This window comes from Camponotus vicinus, unplaced genomic scaffold (assembly GCF_025532165.1).
Source record: "Camponotus vicinus isolate PSW18456_S1 unplaced genomic scaffold, iyCamVici1.0 SCAF_3, whole genome shotgun sequence".
Classification (NCBI taxonomy): Eukaryota; Metazoa; Arthropoda; class Insecta; order Hymenoptera; family Formicidae; genus Camponotus; species Camponotus vicinus.
Window position 1 is genome coordinate 4,501,855 of NW_028141967.1, and position 19,150 is coordinate 4,521,004.

At 29.6% G+C, this 19,150-nt stretch overlaps 1 protein-coding gene across 1 annotated transcript; it reads left to right on the forward strand.

Moving 5' to 3' along the window:
• Positions 1 to 1,969: 1,969 nt before the first annotated feature.
• LOC145968319 (fatty acid synthase-like) lies at positions 1,970 to 18,703 on the forward strand. Its single transcript, XM_083093697.1, has 20 exons — positions 1,970 to 2,098; positions 2,326 to 2,500; positions 3,349 to 3,599; positions 3,758 to 3,989; positions 4,254 to 4,672; positions 5,806 to 6,093; positions 6,640 to 6,847; positions 7,238 to 7,398; positions 10,368 to 10,685; positions 10,785 to 11,293; positions 11,451 to 11,755; positions 12,487 to 12,888; positions 12,989 to 14,007; positions 14,157 to 14,398; positions 14,660 to 15,353; positions 15,944 to 16,772; positions 16,935 to 17,416; positions 17,542 to 17,796; positions 18,172 to 18,423; positions 18,495 to 18,703. Exons 2-20 carry the CDS (start codon positions 2,329 to 2,331, stop codon positions 18,591 to 18,593), a joined length of 7,137 nt encoding a protein of 2,378 aa, XP_082949823.1. The 5' UTR covers positions 1,970 to 2,098; positions 2,326 to 2,328; the 3' UTR covers positions 18,594 to 18,703.
• The last annotated feature ends 447 nt before the right edge of the window (positions 18,704 to 19,150 follow it).

A 19,150-nucleotide genomic window follows, 5' to 3' on the forward strand; every position in this document is an offset into this window, starting at 1 on the left:
TTTTTTTATTTCTTATATAAAAAAAAATAGAAATAAATTAAGATTTTTAATAAGTATTATTGTTTCAGCTTTTCTATATTATATTGGTACAATTAATCCTTTGCTATAATAAAAATCGTTAATATATCAAATTTTAGTAAAGCAGCAAAAAACCTATGTTACTTCGACAAATATACATTATTTGAAATTTAAACCATATTTTGGATTGAATTAATTAAAGAGTCATCTTTGCTATATAATGTTATTTTATTTTCAGTTATAATCATTATTTTATAGAGCTTTGAAACTTGGTTATTGTAACACAGAAGACTAGTTGTCCATGTATCTCGGATGTAGATTTGCTGAGCTATCAAAATTTTTAGCTGTTTTTTTTTCCGTGTATTTTTCTTATATTATATTACATAGTAAAAAAATTTAATGTCGTGCGTTTTATAATATTCTAGTATATATAAAAAAATATATGTAAGACATAAATTTATATTTTATGTTGTTCATTTTTCACGCTAGTTTGAATAAAATTTCTTTCATCCAAATAACGAACACACTTAAAATGTAATAATGTTACAATAATATTAATAAAATAATATTACAATGTAATAAAAATATAAAACAATATTGCAATTGTACTACTGTATTTACTTTGATCTAATTAAATTCACGATTCTCCGAATTTCTTTCATCCAAATAACGAACACACTTAAAATGTAATAATGTTACAATAATATTAATAAAATAATATTACAATGTAATAAAAATATAAAACAATATTGCAATTGTACTACTGTATTTACTTTGATCTAATTAAATTCACGATTCTCCGATAATGTTGCGAGGAACTTTGCATTTACATATGATATATTGATTTAAATATGAAATGTACAATTTATATTGCATAATTCTACCTTGAAAAATGAAAAGGCAAACTTAAGGTCAGTACGTATAATGTATATATGTGGTGTCTGATAATAACCATATCACGTCTGATCTACAGGTAGAGTAGTTTTGGACAGAACAGGAATAATTTCCGTACGATTAAACATTGGGGTTAATAATCAAACAATCAATACTCAATTAATAATTAAATTTAATTATGTATTGTTTAGGAATTCCGTAACATCTCTTGGAATATTTTTTTTCGTCGCGCATCTATTCTCGCATGAGTTTTTGTTAATTAATTTTTTATTAATTATTTTAAAAATCGCATAAAACGGTAAAGAACTTCCTTATTTGATTTAAACCACTCTCTATCTGCATACGAAGGGTGATATGATTATCAGACCTGTATGTGTCCAAATAGATCTATCTTTTACATTAAATGCTTTTAAGTTTTTATATTTTTATTTGAAAATAATAAAAGAATGAATAAATTTAATTTTTCAAATATTTTTCTTAGAAATAATAAAAAAAAATAAAATGTAAAAAATATCCCTTTTAAAACTGTATAGCTACTAGAAATATTAAATATGTAATAAAATTTTTATCAAAAATATTATTTAAATAATAATTCAATATTTAATGTAGAATTCAATATTTAATTCAATATTTAATGTAGAAAATTAATTTTGACTGCTGCGAATTTCAAAAGGGTGTTTTACTTTTTACAATCATTTTTTAAAATTCTAATATTATTTATAGATATGTTTATATATTTTTTGATACTTTATATTTTAAAACTGTACATATGAATTTGAATAAAAAATTTGGTATTTGAATATATTTTCTAAAAATCGCAAATTAGTACATCGCAATAATTGCATTAATATGTTTTCATACCGCGTTTAAAACACTAACGTATTTTAAACCATATGCATATTTCTACTTTGTGCATCCGTTGAACTTTGTGATATAATGCGCATGTGGGGTTCATTTTAATTGCTGATTACAATCTACACGTTTTCCGGTCAAATGATTAGGATTATGAAGCTTATATATAGAATGGTTATCACACAGTGATTCACATCTGATTTAATAGTAAGACACATTTTGCTTTATGATATGAGGTAGCCATTGTGATAGTCAGTTTCATAAAGTTGTGTTTTTATTAGAGCCACCGCGCGTTGCTAGTGTCATAAAAAAATTTTTTAAATTTTTGAATGTGGTGAGTACAAATTCTTCTTGCTCTTTTCTGTATATATATATATATATATATATATATATATATATATATATATATACATATATTCTTTTTCAATTTTTGAGTAAATTATTTCAAAGATTATTTCGTATGCTAATTGTAAATTTCATTCTCCGTCTTTCTAATTATACATATATAATTCTGAAATAAAATTCTAATGTCTTTTATCAGATTTTTATTAAAATTTGTAGAAAATGAATAATGATAAACGGTTCAATCCATATGTCAGTGTTGATGCGGAGGAAGAAATAGTTATCTCTGGTATCGCTGGACAATTTCCTTATTCTGATAATATGAAAGAATTTCAGGACAATCTTTTCAGTAAAAGGGATCTTGGTTCGAAGGATCATCAACGCTGGACCGACTGTAATAATATTTTTTCTCTATCTCGGGAAAACGTCTCCACATAATATATAATAAATAAAATAAATGAAATAAATTAAAGTATATATGAAATATATCGATCTATGTTTTTATTTTCATGTAAATTTCTATTTCTATATACAAAAATAAAGAATAATATAAAAAATAATTAAAATTTTTACATAAAAAATAAGCAAAATTAAAATAATTAAGGAAAAATGATCTATATAATATATATATATATATGTATATGATATTCTTACCCAGGAAAAAAGTTTACATATACATCTAATTATATAAAATGATATATAAAATATACTTATATATATATAAGTATATTTTATGTATCATTTTATATAATTAGATGTATATGTAAACTTTTTTCCTGGGTAAGAATATCATTATTCTTCCCAGCAAACACCAAGTAACAGTTATATAACTCTTATATGTTAAATAACAATTATATTGTTGAGTGGGAAATTATAACTAACAATTATATGACTGTTACTTGGTGTTTGCTGGGTTTATATTTAAAAAGATAATACTTATATCTCTCGTAAAACATATATTAATCATACTAAGGAATTTACAATATCTATATATGCGGTTTACTTATAAATATGAACATTAAAATTGACAATTAATATTCTATGTGCAATTTACTTACATAAATCATTTTTATTATAACATATTGGAAAGTTTCTTGCTGTTTGATGTTAAAATAAAAAATAATTGAAAGATGTCGTCTATTCTTAAAAATATCTGGCTCATGTTTAAGAATGCAGTTATTATCGATTGATTATGATTTAAATATATGTTATTTTCACGTAAATCGTTTTAAATTTTGACAGATATCTATCAAATGCCTCCTCGAATAGGAAAAATAAACAATATAGAAAAATTTGATGCAGAATTTTTTAATATATCGGTCGTAGAAGCTCATACGCTCGATCCTGGAATTAGAATGTTGCTCGAAAACACCTATGCAGCAATTATTGACGCAGGTGTCAATCCCGCAGAACTGCAGGGAACAAGGACGGGAGTTGTCACAGCAGTGACAATTTGTGATTCATATGGCGATGTAGTATACGAAAAGCCTCATGTATGTTAATAATTTTACTATTCCAAACTCATATATGTCAACAATTTAACTTAATTCGATTCAAAATCGATAAGAAAAACATGTATGAACGTATTAATATGTATATACAAGGATATTGTAAAAAAATATTTTTAATATAAAAACTGTATCGTAATTAGGTTGCTGGATTACCCATACTTGGTTACAATAAAAATATGTTGGCAAATAAAATTTCTTACTGGCTCAACGTTACTGGACCATCATATAACATTGATACCGCATGTAGCTCGAGTCATTTCGCTATGGTAGAAGCTTACAATTTGATTCGATCTGGAATTTGCGACGCCGCTATTGTCGCTAGTTTCAATTTGTGCGTTCATCCTTTTATAACTCAACAATTTTATTTCCTGGGTATGTGAAAAATAATATTATTATGTTCAAAGATGTATTCGAGATTGTTAAATGGTATAACTTATTTAATGATGCATAATATAATTAAAACAATATTTGATTTAATAGTTTCTCTTTTCAAAATATACCAATATATCTGATTCGCTTATTTTATATATTTATCGAAGTTTCCAAATATTTGATATATTAATTAAGAAACTGGAAATAAAAGAGTAAATTATATTTTTTATAATCAATCGAAATAAATTATCGATATTATTTTAGGAGTTTTATCTGGCGATGGCTACTGTAAACCTTATGATGAAGAAGGTACCGGTTACATGCGTAGTGATGCGGCTACAGCAATATACTTGCAAAAAGCAAAGGATGCAAGAAGAATCTATGCGACTTTTATTTATGGTAAAACCAACTGCGATGGTTTCAAAGAAGAAGGAATTACTTTTCCATCATTAGATAAACAAAAAATATTAATGAAAGAATTTTACAAAGAATGTAACGTTTCGCCTCTTGAGCTATCTTACTTAGAAGCTCATGCAACTGGCACTGTAGCTGGCGATCCCGTGGAGCTTCAAGCAATCGACGAAGCTTTATGCATCGAAAGAGATTTTCCTCTATTAATGGGTTCAGTAAAATCGAATATTGGACATTCTGAAGCCGCTAGCGGTCATTGCCAAATTGCAAAGGTAAGATTTACAACAAAGGTTTACAAAATAGAGTTAATACATCTATGTTATCTAGTGCTATACAGGGTGTTCCATTTTAACTTTGTCATCGAAATATCTCGTAAAGTCTAAAAGATACGAAAAAATGTTTCAGACAAAAGTTGTATAGTTTCGAGGGAAATATAAGATGGTGCCATTAGTTTGACCTTGAAGAGTTACCTGAAGGTCACGTGAGGGTCACCTCCAACTTTTTAAGTGGGACACCCTATATGCTTTTGCATATTCTTGTAGCTCATCTCGAGAGCTTTCCAAAAAACTATAATTAAGTTAGTTTTCATTAAGTACTTTCCGAGTTATGAGGCTTGAAATTTTACAAGATATTTTACGGTTTATGTAAAATTAAGAAACGATTTCAAGCCTCATAACTCGGAAAGTACTTAATGAAAACTAACTTAATTATAGTTTTTTGGAAAGCTCTCGAGATGAGCTACAAGAATATGCAAAAGCATATAGGGTGTCCCACTTAAAAAGTTGGAGGTGACCCTCACGTGACCTTCAGGTAACTCTTGTACATAAAAGTATTAAGGTAAGATAATCGAAAAATGAATATTTTACAAGATATTTAACGATTTATGTAAAATTAAGAAATGATTTCAAGAGTCATAACTCGGAAAGTACTTAATGAAAACTAACATAATTATAATGTTTTGGAAAGCTCTCGAGATGAGCTACAAGAATATGTAAAAGCATATAGGGTGTTCCATTTAAAAAGTTGGAAGTGACCTTCACGTGACCTTCAGGTGACTCTTCAAGCACAAACTAATGGCACCATCTTATATTTCCATTGAAACCATACATCTTTTGTCTGAATCATTTTTTCGTATCTTTTAGACTTTACGAGATATTTCGATGGCAAAGTTAAAATGGAACACCCTGTATATAAACTTATGTATTTTTTTTATTTATCGGTCATTTTTTATTAATAATTAATATTTTAATTAATTAATATAATATTTTATTATTAATTATTATTTATTAATTACTTATTATAATTATTATTTATTAATTATTAATTATAATTATTATTTATTATAATTGAAGACTAAGATATTTTTATCTATATGCATTATAACAAATATATTTATCTTGTAAAGGTTTTAATTGCGATGGAAACTGGTATAATCCCTCCTACTATACATTTTAAACATCCACGAAAGAATATGACTGCTATCATTGAAGGAAGAGTAAAAATAGTCACTGAACCGACAGAATGGAAGGGTGGCTACGTTGGTATTAATTCCTTCGGATTTGGTGGTGCTAATGGCCATTTATTATTGAAATCAAATCCGAAAATTAAAGTCAATGAAACAAATAATAATTTACCTAAGCTTGTAGTTATATCTGGACGTACTAAAGATGCAGTTAAAATCATGTTAGATGACGTAAGTATATACTACTATTAAATAATTTAACGGGAAGGATAAAAAAATATATTAATACGAAGTAAAAATGATTTAAAAGTTTGTTTATATAAAGAATTTAAAAAATCATTATTATGAAAATTATATTATATCTAATTAAAGTATATTGATCCTATTAAAATATTAATTTTAATAATGACATCTAGATATAAAAGTTATAGAGATAAATTTAAATTGGTTTTAGTCAATAAAAACGAAAAAAAGAGTAGAATATTATATGCACAGGTCTAAGACATATTAAAATTGATTGTTCTCGAAACGTATCTGTTAATATATCTATTTGGATAAAGTGACTAAATAATATCCAACATGGCAACGAAATAAATTATAGAATATTTTAAAAGCATTCAGATTTTTCAAAATCAAATGTATAAAACATTTGCTTATCTAACAATAAATTTCTAATTATAATTAATTTTAAAGAAGAATAATCTATTAAAATGTTATAAGATAATTATACTTTTACAATTATATTAAAGATATATTATAATTAATATATCTTTATAGATACAGAGTCGGTCAGTAGATGCAGAATATGTATCTCTCCTACATCGTATTCATAGCGGCAATATAAAAGATCATCCTTACAGAGGATACATAATTGCTGGATCCAAAATAAATGATAATGCAATAATTAAAAGGAGATGCAATTTATATACGAAAAGACCGATTTGCTTCATATTTTCTGGAATTGGATCTCAGTATTTTAATATGGGCAAGTAAATCAAATATATTGTAATGTAATAATTATTATTAAGATGTTTCTTTACAATTAACGTTTAACGATTTTTAAATTATACATATATATTCTTATATACAATAAAATTAACAATTATAATATTTCCATTTGTAAATTTTTATTAAATGATTGCTTAAGTTAGATTTAGATGTAAAAAGTCTATCCTTTCATACGAACTAAACTAAAATATAATGATACTATAGAAAGCGTGTGCAAAACAAAGATAAGCGATTTCTAGAGATTATGTATGTTTTTTCATTTATGTATGTTTAGATTAATTATGTAAAAATATTACATTACTTAAAATAATTTATCGACAACGAATGTAATATAATTATATCCTTTTAAATATTGATACATATATAGGTCGAGCTTTAATGGAATTTCCAGTATTCGCTAAAGCAATCCAAAAATGCGATACTGTTTTGAAACCTTATGATATATTTGTCACAGATATTCTAATAAATAAAGACAAATATATTTTCGATAACGTAGTCAACTTATTTGTAGGTCTTATTGGATTACAGGTATGAATAAAAATATATCGTCTATACAGGGTGATTCTAAATAGCTTTATGCTTTTGCAAAAACATAATCTTGACCGAATTCTAAGACGATTTTTCCTTTGGCAAAATTTCATCCGAAGCTTAGTTTTTGAATTATTAAAGGAAGTAGTTAACGTATGACGGGTCGAATATAAGAGGCAGGCAAGGGTGGCGCGATTCACCGTCAGACGTGGGTGCTTACGCGGGGCGCCTGCTGCGATCAGCTGGTCGCTATACACATACAGACACACATGCGAACACATACATTCTCTCTCTGTCTGCTGTCTGTCTGTCTGTCTGTCTCTCTCTCTCTCTCTCTCTCTCTCTCTCTCTCTCTCTCTCTCTCTCTCTCTCTCTCTCTCTCTCATTCGCTCACTCACCTGTAATTTTTTTTTTTTTTTTACGAGAGAGGGGAAAATGCATTTTATGCATACCCACCGATCGATCCAGTGAGTTATGTGGGACTCGAGTACCAAGTCGAATTACCAACTCGGTACTCCCTACCCCCTCTCTTTTCATGAATTTCCTTTGACACACTGTCCCTCTGACTTCCCGAGGTCTGTTTTCACATAACGTCAAAAAATAGTTATTATTACCTTGTTCGATGACTTTTGATGTATTGCTGTAATTGCTTGAAGGAGAAATGAATTTTCTGATAGATCGTACGTTCTCAAATTTAACGTAGATATCACGTTGCAAAAGACAAGAAATCCACACTAAATTATTAACTGAAAGTTTTTCTTCTTTCATGAACTGTATTCTTTTATAAACTTTAACGTAATCACATTTATTTACTCACTCGATGAGACGAGAAATTTACTAATGACTCTATCACTAATCACTATTAATCACTGTCGAATAATAACTGTTGGCGATTAAAAATCACTCGATGAAAGAAACACGCGCGGACACGTTACTACACGACGCGACGACGCGACAATGCGACGATAATTAGGGCCTGAGCAGAATGGCTGCCTCATAATTTTAAGACTATGTTTTATGCCTTAGGTCTTTGTCTTAGGTAACGCACAATACTGTGTGTTATGTCTCGAGTCTTATGTATACGTGAACGTTTGTAAGAAATAAACGTTCGCGTATACATAAGACTCGAGACATAACACACAGTATTGTGCGTTACCTAAGACAAAGACTTAAGGCATAAAACATAGTCTTAAAATTATAAGGCAGCCATTCTGCTCAGGCCCTTACTCGGCGACTGCAAGCAGTTTTTTGTCATGGTAGGTTGCGGTAGGTTAAGGTACTACTGGCGCAATCGAACGCGATCATGTGTTCGATTGAAGAATGCGGTAAACATAATAAACATTTAACATATTAATATTATTATTATCATGAATGTGTGTGATATCCATACATCGTATGATATCTATTTAAAAATTAATTAGATTAAATAAGTGTTTTTAAAATATTTATTACTTTTACTATTATCATATAAAATATTAATATTAAATATTTATTTAAGATAATAGTAAAAGTAATAAATATTTTAAAAATACTTATTAATCTAATTAATTTTTAAATAGATATCATACGATGTATGGATATCACACACATTCATGATAATAATAATATTAATATGTTAAATGTTTATTATGTTTACCGCATTCTTCAATCGAACACATGATCGCGTTCGATAGCGCCAGTAGTACTTTAACCTACCGCAACCTACCATGACAAAAAACTGCTTGCAGTCGCCGGGTAATTATCGTCGCATTGTCGCGTCGTCGCGTCGTGTAGTAACGTGTCCGCGCGTGTTTCTTTCATCGAGTGATTTTTAATCGCCAACAGTTATTATTCGACAGTGATTAATAGTGATTAGTGATAGAGTCATTAGTAAATTTCTCGTCTCATCGAGTGAGTAAATAAATGTGATTACGTTAAAGTTTATAAAAGAATACAGTTCATGAAAGAAGAAAAACTTTCAGTTAATAATTTAGTGTGGATTTCTTGTCTTTTGCAACGTGATATCTACGTTAAATTTGAGAACGTATGATCTATCGGAAAATTCATTTCTCCTTCAAGCAATTACAGCAATACATCAAAAGTCATCGAACAAGGTAATAATAACTATTTTTTGACGTTATGTGAAAACAGATCTCGGGAAGTCAGAGGGACAGTGTGTCAAAGGAAATTCGTGAAAAGAGAGGGGGTAGGGAGTACCGAGTTGGTAATTCGACTTGGTACTCGAGTCCCACATAACTCACTGGATCGACCGGTGGGTATGCATAAAATACATTTTTCCCTCTCTCGTAAAAAAAAAAAAAAAATTACAGGTGAGTGAGCGAATAAGAGAGAGAGAGAGAGAGAGAGAGAGAGAGAGAGAGAGAGAGAGAGAGAGAGAGAGAGAGAGAGAGAGAGAGAGAGAGAGAGAGAGAGAGACAGACAGACAGACAGACAGACAGACAGACAGACAGACAGACAGACAGACAGAGAGAGAATGTATGTGTTCGCATGTGTGTCTGTATGTGTATAGTGACCAGCTGATCGCAGCAGGCGCCCCGCGTAAGCACCCGCGTCTGACGGTGAATCGCGCCATCCTTGCCTGCCTCTTGTATTCGACCCGTCATACGTTAACTACTTCCTTTAATAATTCAAAAACTAAGCTTCGGATGAAATTTTGCCAAAGGAAAAATCGTCTTAGAATTCGGTCAAGATTATGTTTTTGCAAAAGCATAAAGTTATTTAGAATCACCCTGTATATTGCGGAATTTTTTTGTATTATCTAATGAAGCATCGTACCTTTAAAGATCAGTATTTTATAAAAAACTCAAAATTCTTGTAAAAAAATTGAAGTTGAAAACAGCCTTTTATATGTTACATAATTGTATGCAGAAAGTTAAATTTGTAATATTTTTTTATAATATTATTTTATTTAAAAGAAAAATAGAAAGTGTTGAAATATATAACAAAAATTACGTATATTACGTATATAGATCGGAATAGTTGATCTCTTAATTAGTATTGGTATCATTCCTGATGTTATAATGGGTCATTCCATTGGCGAATTGGTTTGTGGATATGCCGATGGATGCTTGACGGCCGAAGAAACTATCTTGTTGGCTTATTATGTCGGTTTAGCATTTCTTAAGTCAAAAATAATAAGTGGCTTGATGGCTGAAATTAATTTAGATTTTAAAACTATGAAGAATATGTGTCCATCGGATATCGATGTAGCTTGTTATAATAGTTCGTATAATTATATTGTGAGTGGACCAACAAGGTCTATGAGAGCATTCCTCGCTAAACTACAGGTTTGAAAACACTTAAAAAGTACAAATAATATATCTATGTTTATAATTATGTTGAATTAAATAAATGATTTTATTTAAACAAAATTTCTTTCTGTATAGAATGACAATATTTCTGTACGAGAAATTTCCTGTGGACATGTACCTTTTCATAGTCGTTACGTCGAGCCTGCGAGAGTTAAACTTTTGGAATACTTGAATCAGATATTGCCACAGAAAGTCTCTCCGAGCTCAAAGTGGTTGAACATGTTGAATGAATCTTACGAATGGTTCAGTACATCTCGAAATATCTCGTATCTAGCAAAATATTATACAAATAATCTGTTAGCCCCGGTAGTATTTTCAGAAGCTGTGCGTTTTATTCCAAATGATGCGGTGACGATTGAGATAGCGCCGCACGACATTCTACAATACGTTCTTAATAATTCGTTAAAGGCAACTGTAACAAATGTTGCGTTATACAAATTCTCTCACAAACCTAATGTTGAAATATTTTTACACGGAATTGGAAAACTTTATAATGCAGGATTACAGCTGCAAATCGCAAATTTATATCCGGAAGTTAAATTTCCTGTGAGTCGTAGTACACCTATGATTTCTCATCTTATAAGGTAAATTTTGCTTAATGTAACATAAGATTCTTCAACGTTATGTTTACTACAGCAGAATTTAAAAAAACGGAAAATTAAATTGCATTATTTTTAACGACGTTAAACACTAATAAGGCTAATGTTTTATATATTGTTAAATTAATAACACGTTTTACAGATGGGATCATTCCGAAGATTGGTATATATACCATTATTTCGGACAAAGAAAACTTAACATTGGGGAAATAATTGTTAACATTAATTTATTAGATGAAGAATTTATATATATGACTGGACATGTCATTAATAGAAAATATTTATTACCGGCTACAGGATATCTTTTCCTTATATGGCAAATGATCGGCTCGTTAAGAAAGCAAAATCATCTCGATATACCAATTGTATTTGAAGACGTCAATTTCCTACGTTCTACAGTTCTGTCAAAGCAAAATCCAGTCGATTTAACTTTTATGATCCAAAAAGGTAACTTGTATAATTAAAATAATTTTGTGATCTAGACATATAAAAAGATAAAAGTATTTTAAAACATAAAATATGAATAAACGAAAAAATTCAGTTAAAAAAAATTTAGAAAAGATTTGTATCTAATAAACAAATTATTAACAGTTTACCAATAAAGTAACAGTAGATATGAGCAAAAATTACAGTATATTGGTTAAGCTTGTATTCTGCTGAGAAAGTAAACATAATCAAGAAATCTTAGTGTCAATTTACAGTAACAAATATATTGTTAATTTTGTTGATTTGATTGATTTTCATACATCTTATTTTTATTTTTACTTTTGCTATTTTAATTAATGTATTGCTAAAATCTATGCTCGAAAGATTGCAATTTAAAGATATCATAGCTAAGTTAATTTTCTGTAATTCATTAAAACTATTGATTATCTAAAATATCTAAGTTTCTGACGCAAATGCATATCAGATCTATCGCGTATTTGACCATTAATAATGCTATGGGAACACTTTCGTTAAAATTAAAATTTATTTTCATTTATTTAACTTGCAAATTGCATACAATGATTGGTATTTCCTTTCCACGATTGAAGGCCGGCTGGAATTTAAAAACTTTCGTTAAAAACATCCTCTCGTTATGAAACATAGCTTATAGAATCTCGTTATAAAACATGGAATAGAATTTCCGTTTGTAAATTAAATACTTATACAAGAAATTGATAATTATATTCTTATAGGTAGTTGCAAATTCAAAATAATCGAAGGGGACAGTTCTGTCGTCACTGGAACAGTACGAATTCCAGTTAATATTGAAGACGAGAAAATATGTAGCACATTTGTTGATCGAAATGACAATGATAAAGAGGAGATGAATATAAAAGATATTTACAAAGAGTTGAAACTTCGTGGTTATCAATATACCGGCGAATTTCGTGGATTAAGAAGCGCGTCAATCACAGGAAAGAATGGTCATATTGCCTGGACTGACAATTGGGTAACATTTATGGACAATATGTTGCAGATGATGATTTTAGGGCAGAATTTGAAAAGCCTTTTTGTACCAACAAGAATTCGCAAAGCGGTAATCGATCCAAAATCTCACATAAAATGTATTGAAAAACTTTCAAATAAAGAAAACCGTAAGTTTACAGTATTATAAATGTAATTACATACATATTTAATCGAATATTATCTTTCGAAAAATATATATTTGATATGCTATTGTCTTTATATCCGCAGAAGTCCTTATACAAAATTATAAACACTTAGATGTTTTGATATCTGGAGGAATAGAAATACACGGCCTCGTAGCTACAGCTATATCTCGTCGACAAAATGTAGTCAACTCCGTTTTTGAAGAGTATAAGTTTGTTGCTCATCGAGATCTAAATGTGATACCTTTGCAAGATGCAATAAGAATGTCGGTGCAGGTTGCACTTGAGTGCTACAACATGATAAACGTAAAAATCATCGAATTTATCGAAAATAGCGATCAAGTGATGCCGGAGAATTTAAGTTCTTTACATGTTTATAAAATTTTAGACGACTTACCACAAATTAGTTACAATATCAAAATAGTAGCGATCAACGAAAGATTCAAAGATATCTCCTTGCCCGACAATATTTCTAGGATAGAATTTGATAAACTGACAAAAAATGAAAATTGTTTGATGATCATAGGTTTCGGAATTTTAACAAAAAATAGAAACGATTTATACGAACAATTGTTGTCTGTCATAATGCCAAAGGGATTTCTTCTGACATTGGAAGAGTTAGATACTATTTACGATTACTCATGTCTGGACAAATATGGATTAAAAGTAATTTTGGAAAAACGCACCAACGATAAGACAATTATATTATTAAGAAAAATACAAGATTTTAAGACGAATCAACAGATTGTGCATGTAAACAATTACGAATTTTCGTGGGTAAATAAGATTAAATCATTCATGAACGTGGAAAATGACAACACAAATACGAGGATTATAATCGTCGCAGAAGGGGACTTTGAATGCGGTCTACTCGGCCTTGTCAATTGTTTGCGAAAAGAACCGGGTGGTGAAATAATTAGAAGTGTATTTATTCAAGATGGAGATGCGCCTGCTTTTTCATTGCAAGAATCGTTATACATGAGGCAGCTACAACTGGATTTACCCATCAATGTTATACGTTCCGGCATTTGGGGATCCTACAGACATTTTCCATTACCATTACTAGAACCAAAACTCGTAGAGAGTGCTTACGTTTCTCAAATGGTACGATTTCAAGAAGATTCGGTATTTAGGAAAATTGAAATAATAATAATTTGTGATACTTTCCCTCATAAATTAAGTAATAGTTTTTCTTACTGTAACTTTAAAAGGCTTAAAATAACTTGTTATTTATTTATTTTATTTATATTTAGGTGCGAGGTGATCTGAGTACTCTTTGTTGGATGCAAAGTATGATATCTTTCATCAACAATGATGAAGAAAATCTTGTAAGAGTAGTCTATGCATCTATCAATTTTAGAGATGTCATGATAGCTAGCGGTAGACTCACCATCGAATCTATTACAACCGAACGAAATAATAATTCTTTAATTGGAATGGAATTTGTTGGTTTTAATAAAACTGGGCAAAGAATAATGGGATTGTGTTCAACGGGGTAAGTGAATATTGGGTAGTGATAGAAACTTGATAGAATCTTAATATGTGTGTGAATATATTCTTAGAAAAATGTGTGAATATATTCTTTAAAATAATTCTAATAATAAACCAAAAATAAAGATCTAAAAGTAAACGATATAAAATACATTTCTTATATTTAAATTAGAAACGTTTTTGATGAAAGAAATGAAAAAATTGCTATATTTTATATATAATTTATAATATTTCTAAATGATTTTCTAAGTTATATTATTTTCAGAGGAATGACAAATATTCGCATAATTGATAAATATCTTTATTGGACCATACCCGACAAATGGACGATGGAAGACGCTGCGACGGTTCCTTGTGTATATAGCACGTGTTATTACGCTTTGTATTTAAGCGGCAAAATGAAAAAAGACGATAAAGTGTTGATTCACTCTGGTACGGGAGGTATTGGTCAAGCTGCCATTTATCTTGCCCTTTACGAGGGTTGCGAAGTATTTACGACGGTTGGAAGTATCGAGAAACGAGACTTTATAAGAGAAACGTTTCCCTCTATTCCCGAGGATCACATTGGAAATTCTCGTGATACGAGTTTCGAAAAAATGATTATTCAGGGAACGAGAGGTCGCGGAGTGGATATCGTATTGAATTCTTTAGCTGAAGAGAAACTGCAAGCATCCGTTCGTTGCTTAGCAAAGGGTGGTCGTTTTCTCGAGATTGGAAAGTTTGATATGGTCTCCAATAGTCCTTTAGAAATATTTGCATTTTCAAAAGGCATTAGTTTTCATGGCATATTATTGGATAAGTTATTTTCTGCAGAACCAGAGCGTAAGGCAATAATGTGGAATAAATTAAAAGAAGGCTTAAAGAATGGCGCCATCAAACCGTTATGCAGAAGAGTCTTTGAAAAGGATGAAATAGAAACTGCTTTTAGATATATGGCTGCTGGAAAGCATATTGGAAAGGTATGATCATTTTTAATGCACGTACAATAGAGAAAATATAATTAAAATTGAAATATTAAATTCTCAAAAAAATGCATACAGTCTTTGTTTTCATTGTATTATCTTTAATATTAGAGTTATTTAATATAAATAAAAATCACTCTTGTTTCCTGTTTATATTTTGAAACGCAAACATTTCTATGCTAAGAATATTTCTGTCTATTTTCCTTAATTAAAACTTAATATTGAACGTAAGTTGTGATGCAAACATTTTCACTTTAAATATTTTTATCAAGAGATTTTAAAATTAAACAGCTTTTTTTGGTGTATTCTATCTTCTTAACTATGTTGTAATATGTAAAAGTTATCCATTGTGCTTCTTTCCTTTTTACGTTCATTTGGAAAAACTCTCCTTCTTTTAAAGGTTTTTTTATCGATTCTTTTAAATTTTTTCTATTTTTTTATTGTACAATTACATTTTATTTGACAATTTATTTATTCTCAGGTTTTTATCTGTAATCTTCATTTTTTCTAATAGCTTGTCGTCTTTTATATGTTCTTCTTATTTCCTTTTCCTGATAGTTCAAAATATAATATAATGTTATTTGCAGATAATGATAAAAGTTCAAAAAGAAGATGAACTGGATGCACCTATACTTGCGTATCCCCGGTACTACTGCCTGGAACACAAATGTTATATCGTTATAGGTGGTTTGGGTGGTTTCGGTCTAGAATTAACCGATTGGTTAATCTTACGTGGCGCAAAAAATCTAGTATTGATTTCGCGAAGTGGAATAAAAAACGGTTATCAGCGATCAAAAATAACATTATGGCAATCTTACGGTGTGAATGTTCAAATCGTTACAGCTGCTGATACATCGAAATACGAAGACTGTAAATCTATATTGCAATTTGCCGAAGAACAAGGTCCCGTGGATGCTATATTCAATCTCGCAGTTGTGTTGAAAGATGACATATTTAAGAATCAGTCCCCACAAACATTTGAAGATTCCTTTATATCAAAGGCATGGACGACGAAAAGGATGGACGAATTATCCAGAACAATTTGTCCCCAGCTCCGACATTTTGTCGTTTTTTCTTCCGTTTCATGCGGAAGAGGTAACGCAGGCCAAACAAATTACGGAATGGCAAATTCCGTAATGGAAAGAATTTGTGAAAGAAGAATGAAAGAAGGTTTACATGGTTTGGCTATACAGTGGGGCGCGATTGGTGACGTTGGACTTGTCGCAGATATGCAAGAAGACGACGAAGAACTTGTTATTGGTGGTACATTGCAACAAGAAATATCCTCCTGCTTGGACACATTAGAAGCGTTCTTGCTACAAAATCGATCAATCGTAAGCAGCATGGTTGTTGCTGAGAAAAAAAAAGGTTCTGACGAAGCAACGAATCCATTTGAAGTGGTTGTAAACATTATTGGTAAATTCATTAAGTATATATTATGTAAAAGATTCTTATACAAAATAAATTTTTATTGCAAAAATATAAATTTTAATAATTCTTATATTGCAGTTTCAAGATTAGGTAAGATCTGATTAAGATCATGTAAATATTTAATTCTTTCTCTAATTTTTAAAATAGGATTGAAGAATCCAAACATGGCGGCGCCAAACGTGTCACTGACTGAACTAGGCGTGGATTCAATGATAGTAGTAGAGATTAAACAGACATTGGAGAAGAAATTCGATATTTCATTGACAGCACAAGATATTCGAAATCTCACTTTTGCAAAACTTAGAAAATTGACAAATACACCTGAACAAGAAAAGATGTATCGAAAAGATGACACCGAAGCTAATGCAAATGATTTGGACGGTTTAAACATGTTGACTCGAAAGCTTAACGATTCAGACTTGAGTCCAGACATTTATGTAAAACTCGCTACAGAGAGGAAAGTTGCTGGGAGTGAAATATTCCTTATACCAGGAATCGACGGGTGTGCAAGTGTATATAAACTGATAGGATCGAAAATTAAATCTTCGGCGATATGTTTGCAACATGGTATACTTAATATGCCGGATGTTACTGGTTCAGTAATGAAATCAGCAGCATATTTTCTGCCTGTACGAAATTATACTATAATCTGTTTGAAATCATTATTTAAATTGTTATGCACTTAATTTGATTATATATACGCATACGCGCCATTTTTACGTACAGTTTCCTACTTATTTGCTTATTTTTCTAGCACATATTGGAGAACATACAAAGTCGAAAAGAATTTCTAATTGTTGGTTATTCATTTGGATCTTTAATTGCCATCGAATTAGCGAGATTATTAGAAGCTAAGAATTTCTCCGGACGTTTAATACTAATAGATGGAGCTCCTGATCAAATAAAATTGTTGCTTAACAAATTTCTTTATTATACTACAGAACAAGAGCTACAAAATAGCATTTTACTTAATTTAATAAACATATATCTTGACCCTAATAATAAAATGGTTAGACAATTATTAAAAATATATATGTAGTTAATTATTAAATATATATATATATATATATATATATATATATATATAGTTAATAGGATAGTATATAATTAATATAATGAGAGGAAAAATTATGAAAAAATAATTTGTTAGAATGTATGCTTTAAAATTATAAAATAAGCTAAATGTTTTATTATATTATTTTATTATATTATTTTATATAATCTAAAAGGTTTTTTAACGTAAAAGGTTTTTTAACGTAAAGTTTCTTTAACGTAATTTAGATTATATGAAATAACATTACATAATATATAAGAATATTACTTTACCTCAGTTTAAAATGCAGATTGTCATTTTGTTGTACTGATACAATATTATTATTTACAGCTTGCATTAGAACTAAATAAATGCAATACGTGGGAAGAGAAATTAGAATTAGTTTCTGCTCGCTTTTCCAAGGATATCAGTGGATTAACTGTTGAAAATCAGAAACTTTTATATTCGACGATTTACGATCATATAATCGCTATACAAGATTATAATATAACATCATTGCCACGTCTTAAATCATCTATAACCTTATTAAAACCCACACTTGCGCCTATCATTGATATTGAAGAAGACTTTGGTCTACATAAGGTAAATTTGATTAGAGCGTAATATTTTTTTTCATTTTTAAGATTATTTTTATAAATAAAAAATATTTTTAGATTACCGAAAGTGCAGTACAAATACATTACGTGGAAGGTACTCATATCACAATAATGAACAATGACGAAGTAGTGTCACTTATTAACGAAGCATTGTAAATTATAAAAATATGAATAAGAAGAGAGAACTGTACGCGTTTTCTCTACAATGATTCTATTCCAACAATAAAAGGAAATAAAGATAAACTTGAACCAATAACAAACAATAATATTGCTATTTGAATGTCTCCATTCCATATGTTAAGATTTAGCTAATTTTATTATTTAATTTGCACTTTATTATTTAACCTGTCACTACTCAAAATGCGGTTAAATTACACATGTCATTAATATCTTAGAGCGTCGCCAACGCAATCTTCTGTCGACAGAGAAACTATACGTTTTCTCTTTTTGTGTTGTGTAGATGTGCGTTGATGACGGTGATGATAAGGAAATATGAATATTTCTTAAATGAAAATTTCCATATTTGGTCTTTGCATTATGATATCTTCATTTACAGATCACTCAGAATAAAAATGAAGATACATTTTTCATACGAATCAAACTTGCTCTATCGATTCAGCTTAATAAGATTTCGATCCATTCAGCCGTTGTTAAGATTTGATAATCTGATGACTCTCAATCCGATTCGCGTATAGATACACGGAGTGCCTCGC